The 16,459-nt window shown below is 44.9% G+C and overlaps 1 protein-coding gene across 1 annotated transcript in view; it reads left to right on the top strand.

Annotated features, from left to right (window-relative positions):
* Positions 1-16,459, top strand: part of SFMBT2 (Scm like with four mbt domains 2) — a 219,919-nt gene that overhangs the window by 197,730 nt on the left and 5,730 nt on the right. The window contains exons 16-20 of the mRNA XM_081091132.1: positions 1,804-1,913; positions 11,373-11,548; positions 12,895-13,061; positions 13,404-13,673; positions 14,422-14,550. Coding sequence (XP_080947258.1) covers positions 1,804-1,913; positions 11,373-11,548; positions 12,895-13,061; positions 13,404-13,673; positions 14,422-14,550 — 852 coding nt within the window. The remainder of the gene's footprint in view (positions 1-1,803; positions 1,914-11,372; positions 11,549-12,894; positions 13,062-13,403; positions 13,674-14,421; positions 14,551-16,459) is intronic.

Genomic DNA, 16,459 nt, shown 5'->3' with positions numbered 1-16,459 from the left:
AGGCATTTTCTTTTCACAGCCACAAAATGCGTTTTGATATGCAGCAAATAACATGTAGCTGCGGGGGTTCCTCAGTAAAACACGATGAAAAGAATCAGTTGAAATTTTCTTGTCCGTTGGTAAACACTTTGCACATTATTTCAGCCAGTTCTAATTGGATTTATTTTTAAACCACGTCTCTGTAAATTGTACTGACAGTAAACAATAAAATCAGATGATTATTCTAATAGAGAAAACATAAACACACCAAAGCTGCTTGTTCTGCCTTGTCCTGGCCTCGTAGTGCCTTGGCTGAACCCCGTTTTCTTTATGGGGAGTCACAGGGCCCTGGAAAATGCTACTCCAGGAAAGAAAAGACAGCTGCCATGCTGACTGCATAGTATAAAATGTTTTAGGGTCAAATCCCCAGTTTTAATATGAGAAAGCTTTATTGTCTTTTGGAATTAAATCAGGGTACAAACCATGCCAGTTACATTCTGAAGCACATCAGATACATGAAAACTGAAACATGAAAATTCTTCTAACATACTTGCATCTCCTTCCTTCCCATTGGTATTGGGCTGGGCTCCTCCAACACAAAGTAGGTGCTTCGGCAGTGATGCCAGTGTCCCATCTCGGTAAGATATGTTTATCACTCTTCTGATGCTGTTTTGCTCTGAAACATGAAGAATGAGCTCAGTGCCTGGCCTGTGCTCTTCTGGACTCGGGGAGACTCCAGGAGCAGCAGGTGCTGTGACCTGCTCCTGCATGTGCTCCCAGGCCTGGTCCATGGCAGATCCTGACGGTGGGCATTGCATGGAACTGAACCATAGGTCTCGTGTCTCTTTGTATGCAGCATTGCACCTTCATGTTCTTCCAGTTCTCTGTCCACATAGCAGCAACTCATGAACATGCCAGAACTTATAAGTGTTCATTGTTAATGAAGATTTGCTTACGGAAAGGTGAGGGCCCCAAGGGATCTAAATTCCTTGTCTTTTTATTTGGAAAACACATCAAGATGAACAGGGATATGCCATCTCCCCAGAGCATGCAGTTGAGACTTTAGAAGGGATGGGTATGGTCTGTCTGGGGGTGTCATAGTAGACAGTGACAATATGCTCATTTTGTTGGACTTGGGACTTGGAAGTGAAGGGGTCATTTGAGGAAATAAGATGTTAGATGGTGTTTGGGTGTTCCAAACTTCCTTTTGAAACACCGCCCCCTCTGAGAGAATTGGCCTGGTATGAAATATCCATACATTGGGGCAGCATCAGGTGAGTTTCACATAATTGTTGCATCTGAAGTCTATCCAGAAGTGTTGGCATGAACCTGTTTCGCCCTCTGATTGGTGCCTTTTGAAATTTATTTTTAAGAATAAAATGAAATTGTCAGTAGCCAGTCCTACTGAAGAGTGACTGTTGAATAACAACCATTGGCTCTTTGGAAGCTGTAGGCTTGGGTCTGCACGAGCTGAGACAAGACATTGTGGCCATCACTCATTCACAGGGTCACCAGGAGCTAGAGCCACCTCCACAGCACAGAACACACACACACACATTGGAAGAAATAGTTCAATTTTTCTGCAACCAGGAATGTTAGTGAGAGTGTGCCACCCCCTCTCCTCAGCAGAGAGATTAGAGTTTACCACCCTTTTATCCCACAGATAAGCCTGCAGAATGCCCCATGGACCTTCTCCCCAGCCCCTCACTAAATGGAGATGCAGAGCAAATGCTTCTGGTGTCAGCAGGGGGTTTTCAGAGCCTCCTGGTGTCAGCGAGAATGGCTACAATTGAAGTTCATTTTGTTTATTTTTCTCCCCAACAGGTCCTTAGCATGATAATCAATGCAGCTTACAAGCCTGGGAGGGTATTGAGGGAATTACAACTGGTGGAAGATCCACACTGGAATTTTCAGGAGGAGACGCTGAAGGCAAAGTAAGTGTTTTTAATTCTGGGAAACAAGGGTTTTTGTAATCATACTTGGCCTGCTCCTTTGAAACTTGTTCCTCTTTTTAAATTTTTTTTAATTTATTGATTTATAGAGAGGGAAAGGAAAGAAGAGGAGAGAGAGAAGAGAGAGACATCATTTTTTTGTTCCACCTATTTATGCATTCATTGGTTGCTTCTTGTATGCGCCCTGACCAGAGAGTAAACCCACAAACCTGTGTATTGGGACAATTCTCTCACCAACTGAGCTACCCAGCCAGAGCCAGAAACTTGCCGTCCCTCTTTTGGACACAGCGCAGGGAAATGGCAGCAGAAGGAATGTTGCTCTGCAGTTCTGTGTGCTGGACACTGATTGTTGGCATTTGCTGCACGGAGTTGTCTTGAGCCTGAGGATTCCTCGAGTGAACTAGAGCAGTGGTCGCCAACCTTTTAAACCTCACGGACCACCAGTGGTCTGTGGACCACCGCTGAACTGGAGAGTTGCTTAACTAATACTTATGCTAAACATTCACAATTAAAACATGCTGTGCTCAGGTCGAATAGATCACTTGACCAAAAGGGGAAACTTTTATAAAAGAGAGAATATCCCTTATCAATATGCATATTCATTAGCAGTTCTTAATACTCAGTACTGTAAAAAGTTTCATTAAGCCAGATCCAAACATTCTTTAACGCTGAGAGTTGATAGTTTTAAAAGATAAAAAGAACCAGTACCTCTGTTTGGTGTTGGTGAGTGCGCTGCGGGTTGACATGTAGTTGCTCAATTTGTTCCTTTATTTGGAAATAGGCTCATTGGAAAGGTGCTGTTTTTGCTTTCAGTTTCTTGAGTTCTGAAGCTGAGAGCACCTATGGATCAACAGGGTTGAACTCAATTGTTTAGATCCCTTTCTCCAGATACATTTTTGTTTAATAATTGCTTTGGTGTCCTGGGAGGCCTTTTAATATTCAGTTACACTTTTCAAATAGAATAGATCTTACTAGTCAGCTTCTTGTGTAGCTGAACTAACATTGTTTGGATGTAACATGTGGGAAGTGATGCTGTTTGAAAGAGTGAACCACTTTTCAAAGGCCAGCATGTATACAAGCCCTCCTTTAAAGAGAGCACATACCTTATCCAAAGTGAAAGTTGAGGGATATTAAATAACGTGCATGAGCAGTAATTATTTCCCCTGTAGTTATCTTACACTGGTACTAAGTAGAGATGTTGACATACTGCATTGTTCTTCAACACTTTTTGTCATTTACCCACTCAGCACTTTCTAGTGTCTGTTTTGAACATCTCTGTAATTTTAGATTTAGCAAAAGTCACTCATGGTCTACAGATACTCTGCCAAGTCACAAAAGTTAAAGGGAATATATATGCAAATAGGAGACTATTTCTATGAAGTGGCGTGTGAATGAAAGGTGGCACCATAGCTCATCCTTCATTTCTTTCCCAAGAAATATTTAAATGAACTTCACATGTAACCAAGGAAAAACGAAAACAAGTTTCTTCCCAATGTAATATTCCATATATTCCTACTTTACTTAAGGGGATGACCATCAGCAATAGTAAAATCAAGGGCAGTTCATCATAGTAGTGATGGCAGAAAACCTGAGTAAGTATTTATACAGAAACCCTTGTTAATTCTTATTTTTAAACTTTCCTATAACATTCAATACATCCAAAATACACTTAATGGATATGCAAATAGTAGAAATAAAAATTAAAAACCCTTACATTCTATTAAAATCTCCCCTGCTCCTAAGTAAGCCAGAAACTTGCTCTAGAAACCAAAGTGACAAAGGAGCACTCATTTTGCAGTATTTGCGCTCATTTTCCCGTCACCACGTCTATCAGAGCCTTTATTAAATCCAGCCTGATTCAATCAATACAGACATGGCATGGCTATAGTGTAAAGGCGGTGAAGTGCCTGCTATATCTGATGTGACAGGGGGTTCCTCAGCAAGATCTCACACAGCAGCGCTGGGGAGTAGGGCTGTGAACTGGGTTCGAGTGTGCAGGATCACAGCGGCCTCTCCCAGAAGCTGCTAATGATGACAGACTTCCAGGGAGCGGGAACATTTCTTCTCACACTGGGTATCAAGTCACCTCTTTCCTCCTGATGTAAAATGGCAACTTTTTAGATCCTGACAACTTTGCTATTTCTTTAGTTCAAATGGGAAGAGAGAGCTGGCTTCTGCCCTGGGAGCTGAAAGGCTCATGTGGTCTCTGTCATGAGTAAATTAACTCAGCACGGAGACCTGCATTAGGGCATCCAGCCACCTTGGTTGTGGTCCAGGAAACTATAACGTCACTAAGAATGTTTTTGGGAAGAACGGGCATCAGACCCTCCACAGGACTTTCTGCATGCTGTCACTGAGCATCTGGGCTTCTAATGGGCTTTACTTCTAAAGCGGGGGTGGGGAACCTTTGTTCTGCCAGGGCCATTTAGCTACCTATAACATCATTCTCGGGCCATACACAATTATCAACCTAAAAATTAGCCTGTTATATTTGGCCAAACATTTAATTAACTCCCTAATGCCTTGGCAGGGCCAGAGCCAATGATTTCTCAGGCCTTATACAGCCCGTGGGCTGGACACCCCTCACCCCTGTTCTAAGAGTAAATAAAGACCCATTTACTTGAGAGGGTGGAGGTGCCGTTGAAAAGGTTTGACTTGTACATAGAAGGAAAGCTAACACTGCCACCTGCGGTTGTTCCTCAGTGTTTACTTTTCTGTTTGTCCAATAACCGTACCCTTATAGTAAAACAAATCAAGGTAACATTTGATCACTGTGTAAGGAGTCTATGATATTATGAGTCTTTAACATGAAAGGCAAACTACGGGTATGGTGCGGTAGTGCCAAGGGAACAGTGGACTCGGATGCAGTTTGTTCCAGCTGTTCTGGCAGAGGAAATTCTTTTGGGTGATACTGAAGTGTACTAATTGACCTACATTATTTTGAATTTCAGGAGGAGGAATTTAGGCTCTACCTTAGTGGGGATAAAAAAAACTTCCAATTCTATGCATCTAGAGACATTTAAATATTTTTTCCAATATGTTACAGAAGCTTGGGGGCGGGGGCTTTTCTTTGAATGGCGTTTGTGATCATCTTTACAAAAGCCAGGTGGAGGCTTAGTAGGTTTTCCCAGTTATTTCTTACAGTTCTTCAGAACTTAAAGAGGAGATATCCTGATATAATTTCAAGTGAATTAGTCTTCATTATCAGCTAGGCAGAAGCGAGGAGTTAGTCAAATCTATACTTTTTAGGTGAGTCATTCTCGGATTCACTGAAAAGATTTTGGTTTCTTGTTTTTCATAAGCAGTGACTAATTTTGTATGTGTTTTTATTTTACTTTTCGGGGCCTTTTATTCATGCCCATATTTTATGAACCAGTAAAATGTAATATTTGGCTATAAGGAGATTATGTGAAAAAGGATTCCCAGAGACTTTTTGCTGAAAAACATTTTGTTTCCTCATTTGTTAATTTTTACCTTGCTTAGTTGTATGCAACTTGTTCTGAAAATGTATACTGTACACATTACACGAAGCAGGCAGGTGAGCCAGTATGTGGAAGGAAGGCTGAATTTCTGTGTGTGGGCTCCAGTTCATCTGATTACGGGTGTGGTGTTGCTGGTTCAAACACAGATGTTGTCTTCCTAAAATAAACACCCCTCTCCCCCCCTTCCCCCCCCCCCCCCCCATGTACTGAACAGAGCTCTCAGCACTTGCAATGCAGGGATCAAGAAGGAAGAGAGACATTTCTGAGGAGTTGAGTATAGAAGTCTGAGAACCAGTGAGGGAGCCAGCGTATTGACCCTGGTGTGGGTGGTGTGCCCCCTGAAGTTTGGAAGGAAATCAGAGCCAAATCTCATTGTTGACAGGTTGTGAAGCTTCCCTATTTCTGCAGAGTTATTGGGGTTACCCCTTTCCCCCCTTTAGTTCTTTCTTTAATAAACAAGGATGTGGTTTCCGCTGGACAGCTGGAATCTTGCTCACCATTCCCACACCCCTCTCACTGCCTACCCAAATTTTGTGAGAAGGTCCTGATGTGAGTCATTTGAAGATGAATGACATGACTTAGGCCAACTGGAGGGCATCCCACGTGGGCCGTGCCGATGGTTCTGGGGATTGTCAGCCAGCGTCAGTCTTTTTGCTCTATTTCTTTTGGCTCAAAATCCACTGTGGTTTTTCTCAGCTCTTTACTGAAGGAGAAGAGACCATTATTTCCAGCACTCTTCTTCCTCCATCTTCACTGTCTTTCTCCACCCTGCCTTGTGCATGCACACGTGGAAATAAGTCCCTACTTGGGTTGGTGCAAAGATATCGGAAGGCCACTCACGCTTCCTTATTGATGTCATGGAGGAGAAACCTTTTCTCTACCTCTTACGTTCAGTACTTGGGAGTCTGCAAATTAAACTGACAGAAGACAGGTTAGCCAGAGAAAAGACAGTTTACTTACAGGTGCAGCATGTATGCAGGCAGGAGTGCCCCATGCTGAGTAACCCAGGGGGCTACTTAGGATTTGGCACAATGCATATCTGCATGCGCCCTAACTTAGTGGGGGGAAGGGAGGGTGGAGAAGAGGCCTCTAGGGGAAGAAGAGGTGGGTTTCTTTAGGGAAGACAAATGTTTTTTTTAGAAGAGCAAATGGGCGATAAGGAAGTTTGTGATAATGTGTGTTTATGCGGTGCGAGCCTTCTTTCTGTCTTGGCCATGAAACTCCTGAGAGGGGATTTATGGTGGGTTTACTCTTGGTCTCTCTCCTGCGATTAGAAGCTGCCTCGCAGAGGGAATTTATGGCAGTCTCATTGCTCGAAAGTTTCTGCTTTTAGTCAGATAATGGAAGCTCCGAAAAAGCTGCTCTCTGCATCTGTGGAATCTCACATGCCTTTGTCTTACAATAATCTCTATATCAGCCCTGGGCTTCTGAGTGGGTCCCCACATTGGCAGCCAGGGAGGCTATCCCTCGTCTGTCCGTCTGTTGTTCTCTGCTCCCTGGACTGTTTCAGAGTGTGCGTCTGAGATGGGTGTCGTCTCAGCATCTCCTTCTGTGTTCCAACCCAGCAGCCTGTTACCTCTGTCCTTCCCTCCTTCTCTCTGAAAGTGTTTACAATGCCCGGGAGTCTTCTGCTGTGTACTAGCTTGTTTGTCTCTTTAAATATCCACCCCCTACCCCTACGCCCCCGTGCCCCCCCCCCCCGGAAAAACCCACCAAAAAACAAACAACAAAAAAACTTGAATACTTGAAGAAAATCTTATCTTTACGTGTTTACAATAGCCTGGCTGGGCCATTTAATACATTACATGGCTCACTGTTCTCCTCTCCAGGTTCACAATGAGAGGCTAAAGGGAAAGGCATTATCCCAGGCTTTCGAGCTGTTCTGTTCCTGCCTACAAGGTTATGTCATTGGGATACCGCTTTTAAACCTTTAGTGGAATGGAAAGCTACAGAGCAGATTCTGATTTTCACCTGTGGTAAAATAAAGGCAGTGCAGTGCTGAGGACTGTAGCTTTCAGCTTCACCTGGGTGCCTTGAGTGCTGCTGAAGGTGCCAGCTGCCCTCCCACCTCTGCGTCTGTCAGGTGGGGCTGCTGACACCTGTCCATTCGTTCTGTCTGGAAGGTTGTATGATGATCACGTGGTGTAATGTCCTTGAGAAAATAGAAATGACAGTATTGTATACACGCAGCTGTCTCCTTCAACCATTGGGCAGAATCTTAGAGCTGCTGTTTGCTTGTATGTCTTGGTAGGCCAGGCCGGCACCTCTATAAGTTTCACAGGCTTTGTTAATAAAACAGTTGTTTGAACAATTGTCCTGATTCATCGACCAATTTCAAAACCCGATTATTGCTTCAGTCTGGATTCGGATGTTTCAAACAGTGTTTCTTCCACATTTGTGATCATAACTGAAAATGCTCCCAGTACTAATAGTGCTCAAAAATATGCATTTGGTGGGAAATATACATTAAGCTTAATGTTGTTTGAATCATTGTATAAGACAAATTTTATTTTTATGTTTTTTTTAATGTTTATTTTGAAAAACCTCAGAATTACAGAAATATTGCAACTACAAGATACAAATGGACTATTCTTTCTCCAGATCGATTTGGTAGTAAATCATTGGCATGATGCCCCAGTCTCCCCAATATACATGGGCAACCTGGCTCACACCACCTTCTCTATGTTTATTTGATCAGGCTCTGGTGTAGTGCCAGTCTCTTTTCACTTCATTCTTCCCTCACCCCACTCAGGGGCCAACTCTCAATGCCAGGCCTTCACACCAATGCACGCCAGCTATCCCCCAGATGCAAATGTCCTCAGAACACAGCAGCCTGCACAGAACACAGGAGCCTGCTCAGAATGCTGCCCTATACCCTCTCCTCACTTGCCTCAGGTGCAGATCCTTCCAGCTGGGGTTTAATTAAGGAGGATGCTGGGGACCGACACCTGTGGAAGCAGAGGAAGAAAAACCAGATTGGGCAGAGGGAGGCACCATCTGTAGCCTGTGGGCAGCTGTGGCGTTAGAATGGCCCTCCATGGTTGTCCAGAGTTGGCTCAGGTGGCCAGGCCTTTTAGCTCCTGCCACAATTAGTCATTGCATGGAGGCTATCCGGGGGAAGGCAACTTTGCAGCTGGGGCAAACCGAAAGGGGCGACATCTGGAGGTTCCCGGCCAGCAGCACTGCTTGAATCAGGACAGCACGTCCTTCAGGGAAGAGAGGTCCCAGCAGCACTCAAGTGTCCACACCCCGGCCAGGACGCTGCGGATCCCACCCTGCCTTCCCCAGCTGGCACTTTCCTTGCCCAGTCCCCCCACCCTTACCACCACTGCCATGGCTTTTAGACAGAATTGTTCCAAAGGGCAGGAAAGAGGTGTGTGTGTGTGAAAGAGTCCCTTACCTTTAAACCATACTAAGTGAAGAAGCTAGGAGGTAAAAAACAAATACCTTATGATCTCACTTATACGTGGAATCTAATGAACAAACTAAGGTGATGCGCAAAATAGAAACCGAAGCATGGATACATGGAACAGACTGACAACTGTCAGAGAGGACGTGGGAGGGGTGGACTAGATGAAATAAGGTAAAGGATTAGCCAAAGAACATCCTATATAATAAGAGAGAAATATGCTAATTATCTGTTACTCCGTAACATCACAACCAATCTACAAGTGGTAGAGAGCTACAGGAAGGCACAGCAGCCAGCTAGCAGGGGGGAGAGCTACAGGAGGGTGGGGCAGTGAGCTACAAGCAGCGGAGAGCTACCAGTGGCGGTGGGCGGATGGCCAGGTGAGGCAAGTGGCAGCGAGCTACTTGCGCATGGATTCATGTACAGGGCTACTAGTATATGTATAATCCATAGACGCAGACAATTGTGTATCGATGGCCAGAGTGAGGGGGGTGGGAGGAAAGGTGGGGAAGGAAGTGGGTAAAGGAGGGAAAAATGGGGACATCTGCAATAGTGTCAACAATAAAAATATAGTTAAAAATGACTAATTTTATTTTCATAAATTTAGATTTTTTTTTCCTAACGGTGAGGGCTTGTACTGAGACACTCTTCCACTGAATCATCCTCCTTCAGAAGAGGAAGAAAAGGCCACCCTTTGTCTGTGTCTCAGGCGCTTGTTCCCTTTCTCCGACACCCTCTCCTGAGCTTTTGGAAGTGTCCGCTTGAGAATCCGCGGTCTGGGAACAGAAATAGCTGTCTGTGTCCCCTACTTCCACAGTTTGAATTTTGACCTGATTTTACAGTTCCACTTTTTTACCTTCTGTTACTTTACTATTTTATAGGGACTTTAAGAATCTTTATATTGAGCTCTTTAGAAGAGAGAGCCCCAGGAACACTAAAATTGTGGTGGAAAAAAAATCACAAGAGAAAATGTCGAATAAAACCGTATTTTAATTCTCCGTTTCCACCACCATTAGGATATGCTGTGTTCAGAGTTGTGCTGTGTTTATGAAACACAAGGGAAGCAGGAGCAAGAACCACCCAGAGCAGCTCAGGAAACCCCTCCTCAGGGCGGGGCACACTTGCTTCTATATTGAGGGTCCATAGCAGTCCTAGAAAAGTCAGCAGTCGGACAAGGCTGTGGTCTTAAAGCATGATCTTGTCCACAAAGTTCTTTTTTTTTTTAATTAAATCTTTATTGTTCAGATTCACAAAGTTCTTAATACCCAGAAGTAGCTTGGCTTTCAAAGACAGAAGGACAAGAAGGACAGAGGGACTGGGGCAGGAAAGACCAGTGAATGAACATACAGTTTTTCCAATTTAGAATTTAATTTTTTAGTTGTTGATACTTTAAAAAAATGAATTTCAGGGGAACAATATTTAGACTTCAGAAGGACAGAAAAAACCAAAATCCGTTTATTTCCATCACCGTATTCTCAGTGAACCAGACCTAATGTTTTGAACTTCAGTGTTGTATTCACAAATTGCAAAGGTAATGATCTCCTTATGTTACACTCCTGATTGCATGAGTTGCCTCACGTCCCTGTGGTGTGTGGTGGGTTGTGGGGGACCTGAACCTGTGTGTGTGTGTGAAAGAGCAGGTGGCAAAGAGTTCTCTCACACCGTCACCGCACTAGTGGGCAGCGAATCTGCATTCGCTTAGCTTTCCAAGAACCATGCCTGCTCTCTGCCAGAGCCACCCCCACCTGCTATTTTTCTGGAAAATAATTTCTTGTTCAAGATTTCAATTTGATGCGTTCTCATTTCACTGGACTCTAAGTTCAGTGAATGTGAACTAAAAGTAAGGACCTATGATCTGCTGCCAACTGGAAAGTTTATAATTATTTTATACCAATGATAGTTTAAAAAATATATTGAAAGCTGATTCAGACCTATTTCCAAATGCTCATCCTTTCAAGCAGGCATTATTTACATCGTTATTTACCATAAAAACAGGGTGTCCCCCCAAACAGCTGACAGCTCCATTTTGAAAATGAAATGTATTTTAATAAATGCTGCCTTTATAATCATTCAAAGTGTGTGTATACGTTTCGGGGGTACCTATGTTTGGAGGAAGCCTGAAGGACTTATTTTAAAGCAGAACCCAACCTGCTTTCCAGAAGATCTGGTTCCTCGTTTTATGTTGGTGATTTCACTGCATATGGTTTTTCTTGGGCAGGAGAACATTTTCTTTTCAAAATTTATGAGCGACAAATTACAGTATCTAGATTCTGGAAGCATCTGGAATTGGTGTGAATAACGTATGCCAGCCACAGTGAGTATATGCTAAGTGGAAATCTTTACTGCGGTGATTCTCTTAGCACTGTCAGCACTGGCATTTCTTATAAATATTTGTGTGAGAACATAAAGAATGATAAAAACAAATGACATGGAAATCACACAGAACCTGCTTTATTGTCACAAAATAAAAGGGTACTTTAGGAGACACTGTGCAAACTAGGTCTGAGTAATTCTGCAGTCTTGCCAAAACTTTTTCTTCCTTCCTTCTAGGTACAGAGGCAAAACATACAGGGCCGTGGCCAAGATTGTAAGAACTTCTGACCAAGTAGCGGACTTCTGCAGACGGGTCTGTGCCAAGCTAGAGTGCTGTCCAAATTTGTTCAGTCCTGTGCTGGTTTCTGAAAACTGCCCAGAAAACTGCTCCATTCATACCAAAACCAAATACAGTGAGTACAAATAATGAATAGAACATTGGTCCCTGGGCCTGAAATATGAGGTCAAGTAGTTGATGTGTGTGGTTTTTTAAATAACCTTTTTAAAAAACATATATTTTTATTAATTTCAGAGAGGAAGGGGGAAGGAGAGAGATAGAAACATCAACGATGAGAAAGAATCATTGATCGCCTGCCTCCTGCACACCCCACACTGGGGATGTGCCCTGACTTGGAATTGAACCATGAACTCCTGGTTCACAGGTCAACACTCAACCATTGAGTCACACCGGTTGGGCTTACTAGTAAATAACCTTTTGAATTATTTTTCATAGGAACTGCTATGGAAGAATTCTCTATGATCTGCTGTGGCCAATGCTTCTGTGTTTTCCAGCTTGGTCTAAGGAAGGGGTGGGTGCTTAAAATCAGGACGCACGTCACTGGTTGGCATTGGCGATGAAGAGTCGAGGGTGTATACACTGACATGCATGTCAGGGCATTGGTTGATTCGGAAAACTGTATGGCTGAAAGAAGGGCACAATAAAACACGTTATTGGTAATGGCTAGTCACCAGAACTACTTCTTGGTTTTTAACTGAGCAATTAGAATGAGTCTTTCATCACCCTTTTTTACACGGGCAACATCCTTGTCACAATCTGTTTCTCCCCTGTTGATGCTACTTTCTTCAGACCCTTGAGTGGAGTAGTTGGAGGGTGCAGAGCACTCTTCGCTTTCTCTGTTCCTGACTGCTTCTCCACCCGGCCTGGGAGAGTTGCTACCACGGCCCAGGCCGGATGTCCTCTCCAGATGTCCCCTCCCTCGGCACTTGCCTCTTCCATCTCCCCGTCAGTTGGTGACCTCTGCCTTCTGGAGTTGCTCCCTGGGCCCTGCCCTGCCTCTGCTCTGGTCTCACTCGGCACCGCAGACAGTGCGAGCTCTGAGAACTCTCTGATCCTGGCTTCTGCTCCTCTGTGTCTCCCTCAGTTATGTCTAGCCCCAGGGGTGTCTCACCCTCATCACAGTGACCTGGGAGTTTGTTCTGCCGGCCCAGGTTCCAGCCCATTGCTAGGGTGTCACCAGGACCCACAAGCACGGTCGGTGCTCTGCGGACCCCTGCCCAGATGAGACTTGTCAACTCGTGTGTTAGGAACCTGAACATGCTTGAAACACTATTCAGAGTGTGAATTTCCTATATGATACATATCTCCCCATTTCATTCTGCATACACGGTCACTCATGGACAAATCGTAGGAATCCTCTCCCCACCCCCTTTTTGCCCCTGTACTCTATGTCCATGTATGAACATGTGTGTAACCTTTAAAAAAACTTTTAAATTCTCTGTCTTTTCTCTCTCCTTGTAGCCTATTATTATGGAAAGAGAAAGAAGATCATTAAGCCCCCAATTGGGGAAAGCAGCATTGAAAGTGGACACCCTAAGCCAGCCAGGCGTAGGAAACGGCGAAAATCCATTTTTGTGCAGAAGAAACGGAGGTCTTCTACCGTGGACTTTGCGGCAGGCTCAGGGGAGGTATGTTCACCCGGAGCACCTCCCAGCCCTGCACGGGGACGCAGGGCCTGGCGGGCAAGTCGATGGCTGCAGTGGAAGTCTGATCCGAATGGTTGGAAACAGGAGATACCAGCACCCTCCCCCTCATTTGCTGAAAACAGATTTAGGCTGTCAGCTGCTCCAGCTGGGGAAGGGCAGCCCCTGGGACCCTGGTTGGGACCTGCAGATCAGTCCTCAGAGGCTTCGCCAGGTGCTTTGCACAGAACCATCTGGACGGGAAAGAGCTTGGGTTAGAGCCCAGCCTCGCATGTTCACGAAGGCTCCTCTCATGTAACTCCATTCCCGTGTTTCCCTCCTTCCCAGGAAAGCGAGGAGGAGGATGCGGATGCCGTGGACGATGACACAGGGAGCGAGGAAACCGGCTCTGAGCTGCGGGACGACCAGACAGACACCTCTTCGGCCGAGGTCCCCTCTGCCAGGCCCCGAAGGGCCGTCACCCTGAGGAGCAGCTCCGAGCCCGAGCGCCGGCTGCCCATGGAAAGGACGAGACGGGGCCGAAAAGTGCAGGCCGCCTCCTGTGCCGAGGGCGGCGACAAGGGCCCGGCATCCGGCCAGGACAAGGACACAGCACAGGTAAAGCACATGGGCCCTGGAACTGGCTTGCCTGGGCAGAGTGTTGAAGAAGAAAATGCATCATAGTTTCTGGCCTACACTTTGGGACACCTGTTTAAAATGCTAAAGACACCAGCACTGCTCCAGCCTAATTCTAGGTTAGGGCAAAAGGCTTGGTGATTTCATATCTTGACCGAGTGGGTCAGTGAACATCAGATTGGAGTTCTGAAGGAAGGCTTTAAAACCACCAAGAATTCTTTCAGGAGCACAGACAGAAGTCCTCAAGGTCCCATTGAACACTAGACTTTCCCTTTATAGGGTACTCTGTGTTGCCATAAAATAGTAAATCAGGCGGGCGGGTCTCCCCTAAGCCCATGGGTGCCAGATGGTCAGCCAGCAGGTCACTGACACCATTGTCCCCCAGACAAATGGGGGAATAGCTCACTGTCTTGTGTACATTTGCAGATGCCCCTTATCATTCATTTCTCCTAGTCAATCAGCTGCCCCAAGTTTTCCTGAACGTGGGATTCAACAACTACTATCACTGCCTTTAAAAGATATTTTCCCTCTAGTCTAGAGGCACACACATCATCGGAGGCAGTCACAGCCCAGCTGAGTTGCTAAGAAAGTCCCTAGAAAGTGTCTGTGGCTTGTCCTGAGAGTTACGAGAGACTTTAGGGGGAGTCCCCTCAGGGTCCAGGAAGGGTTAGAGGGGACCCCAACCACCATGCAGGGATAAGATGACCCCCTGCTTCCCTCGTCTCTGCAGGAAACAAAGCAAGAGGAGGAGGAGAGGCTCATTCTGGAGAGCAACCCGTTGGAGTGGACAGTGACTGACGTGGTGAGGTTCATTAAACTGACAGACTGCGCCCCCTTGGCCAAAATTTTTCAGGAACAGGTACGGTGGTTCTGTGGTGTATTTGCTGTTTTTATCATGAGACTCTGGGTCTCATTTAAACTCTCTGTTTTAACTGGCTTCCTGAGACACAGCTTTGGTAGGGGAGGGGGCACTTCTTCATTACTTCTGTGTTGGGGGGAGGCAGAAGTCTGAGATCCACATATGGTCTTCACCAACACCTCCTTGGAGGACTCTTTGTGGCCAAGTGGACATGGGAGTCTCGGCTCTCCACTTGACCTTCTTAGATACCCCACTTCGGGGGACCTGGTGCCACCTCTGCTGGTGACGGTGGCTGGGCCGCTTTGTCCTGCAGGGGAGCAGTTGTTGCCTGAAAGGCTTTGTCTCCCTAGACTACCCCTTCCCCAGTCCTCTGGCTAGAGGGAGCAGGTCTCGGTTGGGCCTCTGGTCATCTGTGCCCATTGGCATTTCTGGGTTCCCAGCTTCTTTAGATATAAGCCTTGGGTGTAGGAGCCAAACAAAGAAAGCCCAGAGCACTCACCGCCATGTCATATCTTGGGCCCCACAGTCCTAGCTGGTCTGCCTCTCTCCACCTTCAAATTCCTCTTAAGTGTGTTTATTTATAACATCCAGGCCTTTTTGTTATGTATAGTGGGAGAAATAGGGAAAAATATGCCAAGTCAGTTTTCCCAGAAGTAATTTTGTATACATTTTGTTTTTCTTCATGTTGCTTTCAACGCTGTTTTCTTTCTTGCTTCCCTTTGGCTTGGGAAAGTATTTTAAAGCCCATGGTACTAGTATGTTAGGTGGGTATTGTGCTAATGATGGATAAATACACAAGCAATTGATGCAATCTATACCTTACAGGAGTTTTAAATTTAGCAGATGAGGTGACTGTAGCGTGTTAAAATGTAAGATGTGCCATGATGAGCCATAGGAAAGGATGGTTTTTATTTATATTTTCCCTCAAATTAATATGCAAACAAATTGGTACTCTTTAAACCCATGCCACTTTGCAGACTTCTCACTGGCCTCATACAAAAAGTTCAAGTTTAAGCCTGTGGTGCGTGCTCTGCTGGGTTTGCTTAATTTGCTAAAATGTCTTGCATTGTGTCACAATGTAAATATCTGTCTCTCAAGACCCTGTCTATTTTTTTTAAAGTTTCCCATAAAATAAATTAAAAATATGTCTATCCAGTCTTTTTTTAGATCACACAAACCAATAGTCCAGAAAAGGGGCAATTCAAGCAATAAATCAGGAAAAAAAAAGAAAGGCCTCTGATTTCCCATGCTCCCAGTGAATTTCTCAGCTTTTCCCCCAAGTTCACCATAATGCGGTAATGAATTGTGCAAAGCAAATAACTGTGGTTCCCAGCTCCTCCCAGGGGAGAGCAGTGCTTTAATGTTCAAAGGTCTCCGATTGACCACAAGAATCTTGTATAGACAACCATAAGTGCATCCTGAATGAATGAATGAATGAATGATCGGTGGTGAGAGGGCAAGGTTGCCTCCTGGCTATCTGACTGCATTTCCTTTCTGGGTGACACTTAAAAGCAGACAGGGAGGAAGAAGCTTCCTTAGACACAAGGAACCTGGGTAATGAACATGACTCTTCATTAAAACAAACAGAAAAGAGAGAATTACAAGAAATGTGAGGACTTACATGACTTGGGGCATGCTGATCAGCTATGTCTCTGTCTTGAGAGTGAAAATACAGCAGAACTTTGAAATCTTGCTAAAAGCATTGCATTTGAATGCATGACGAGTGCAGGTATAAAACATGACGCTGTAATGCATATCTACTCATTCGTATGTGTACCCTCCACATACACTGATGGAGCCTCAATAGTCAAAAGGCAGATGGGGAAGGTAGCATTCTCTGTTAGTCTAAAGTCTTCTTTTTGTTTTATTCTAGCCCCAAATTTAGCAGATGAGATGACTGTAACTCATA

This window comes from Myotis nattereri (assembly GCF_964212035.1).
Source record: "Myotis nattereri genome assembly, chromosome: 1".
Classification (NCBI taxonomy): domain Eukaryota; kingdom Metazoa; phylum Chordata; class Mammalia; order Chiroptera; family Vespertilionidae; genus Myotis; species Myotis nattereri.
Note: the sequence above shows the minus strand (reverse complement) of the source record. Positions and strands in the feature narration are given on the sequence as shown.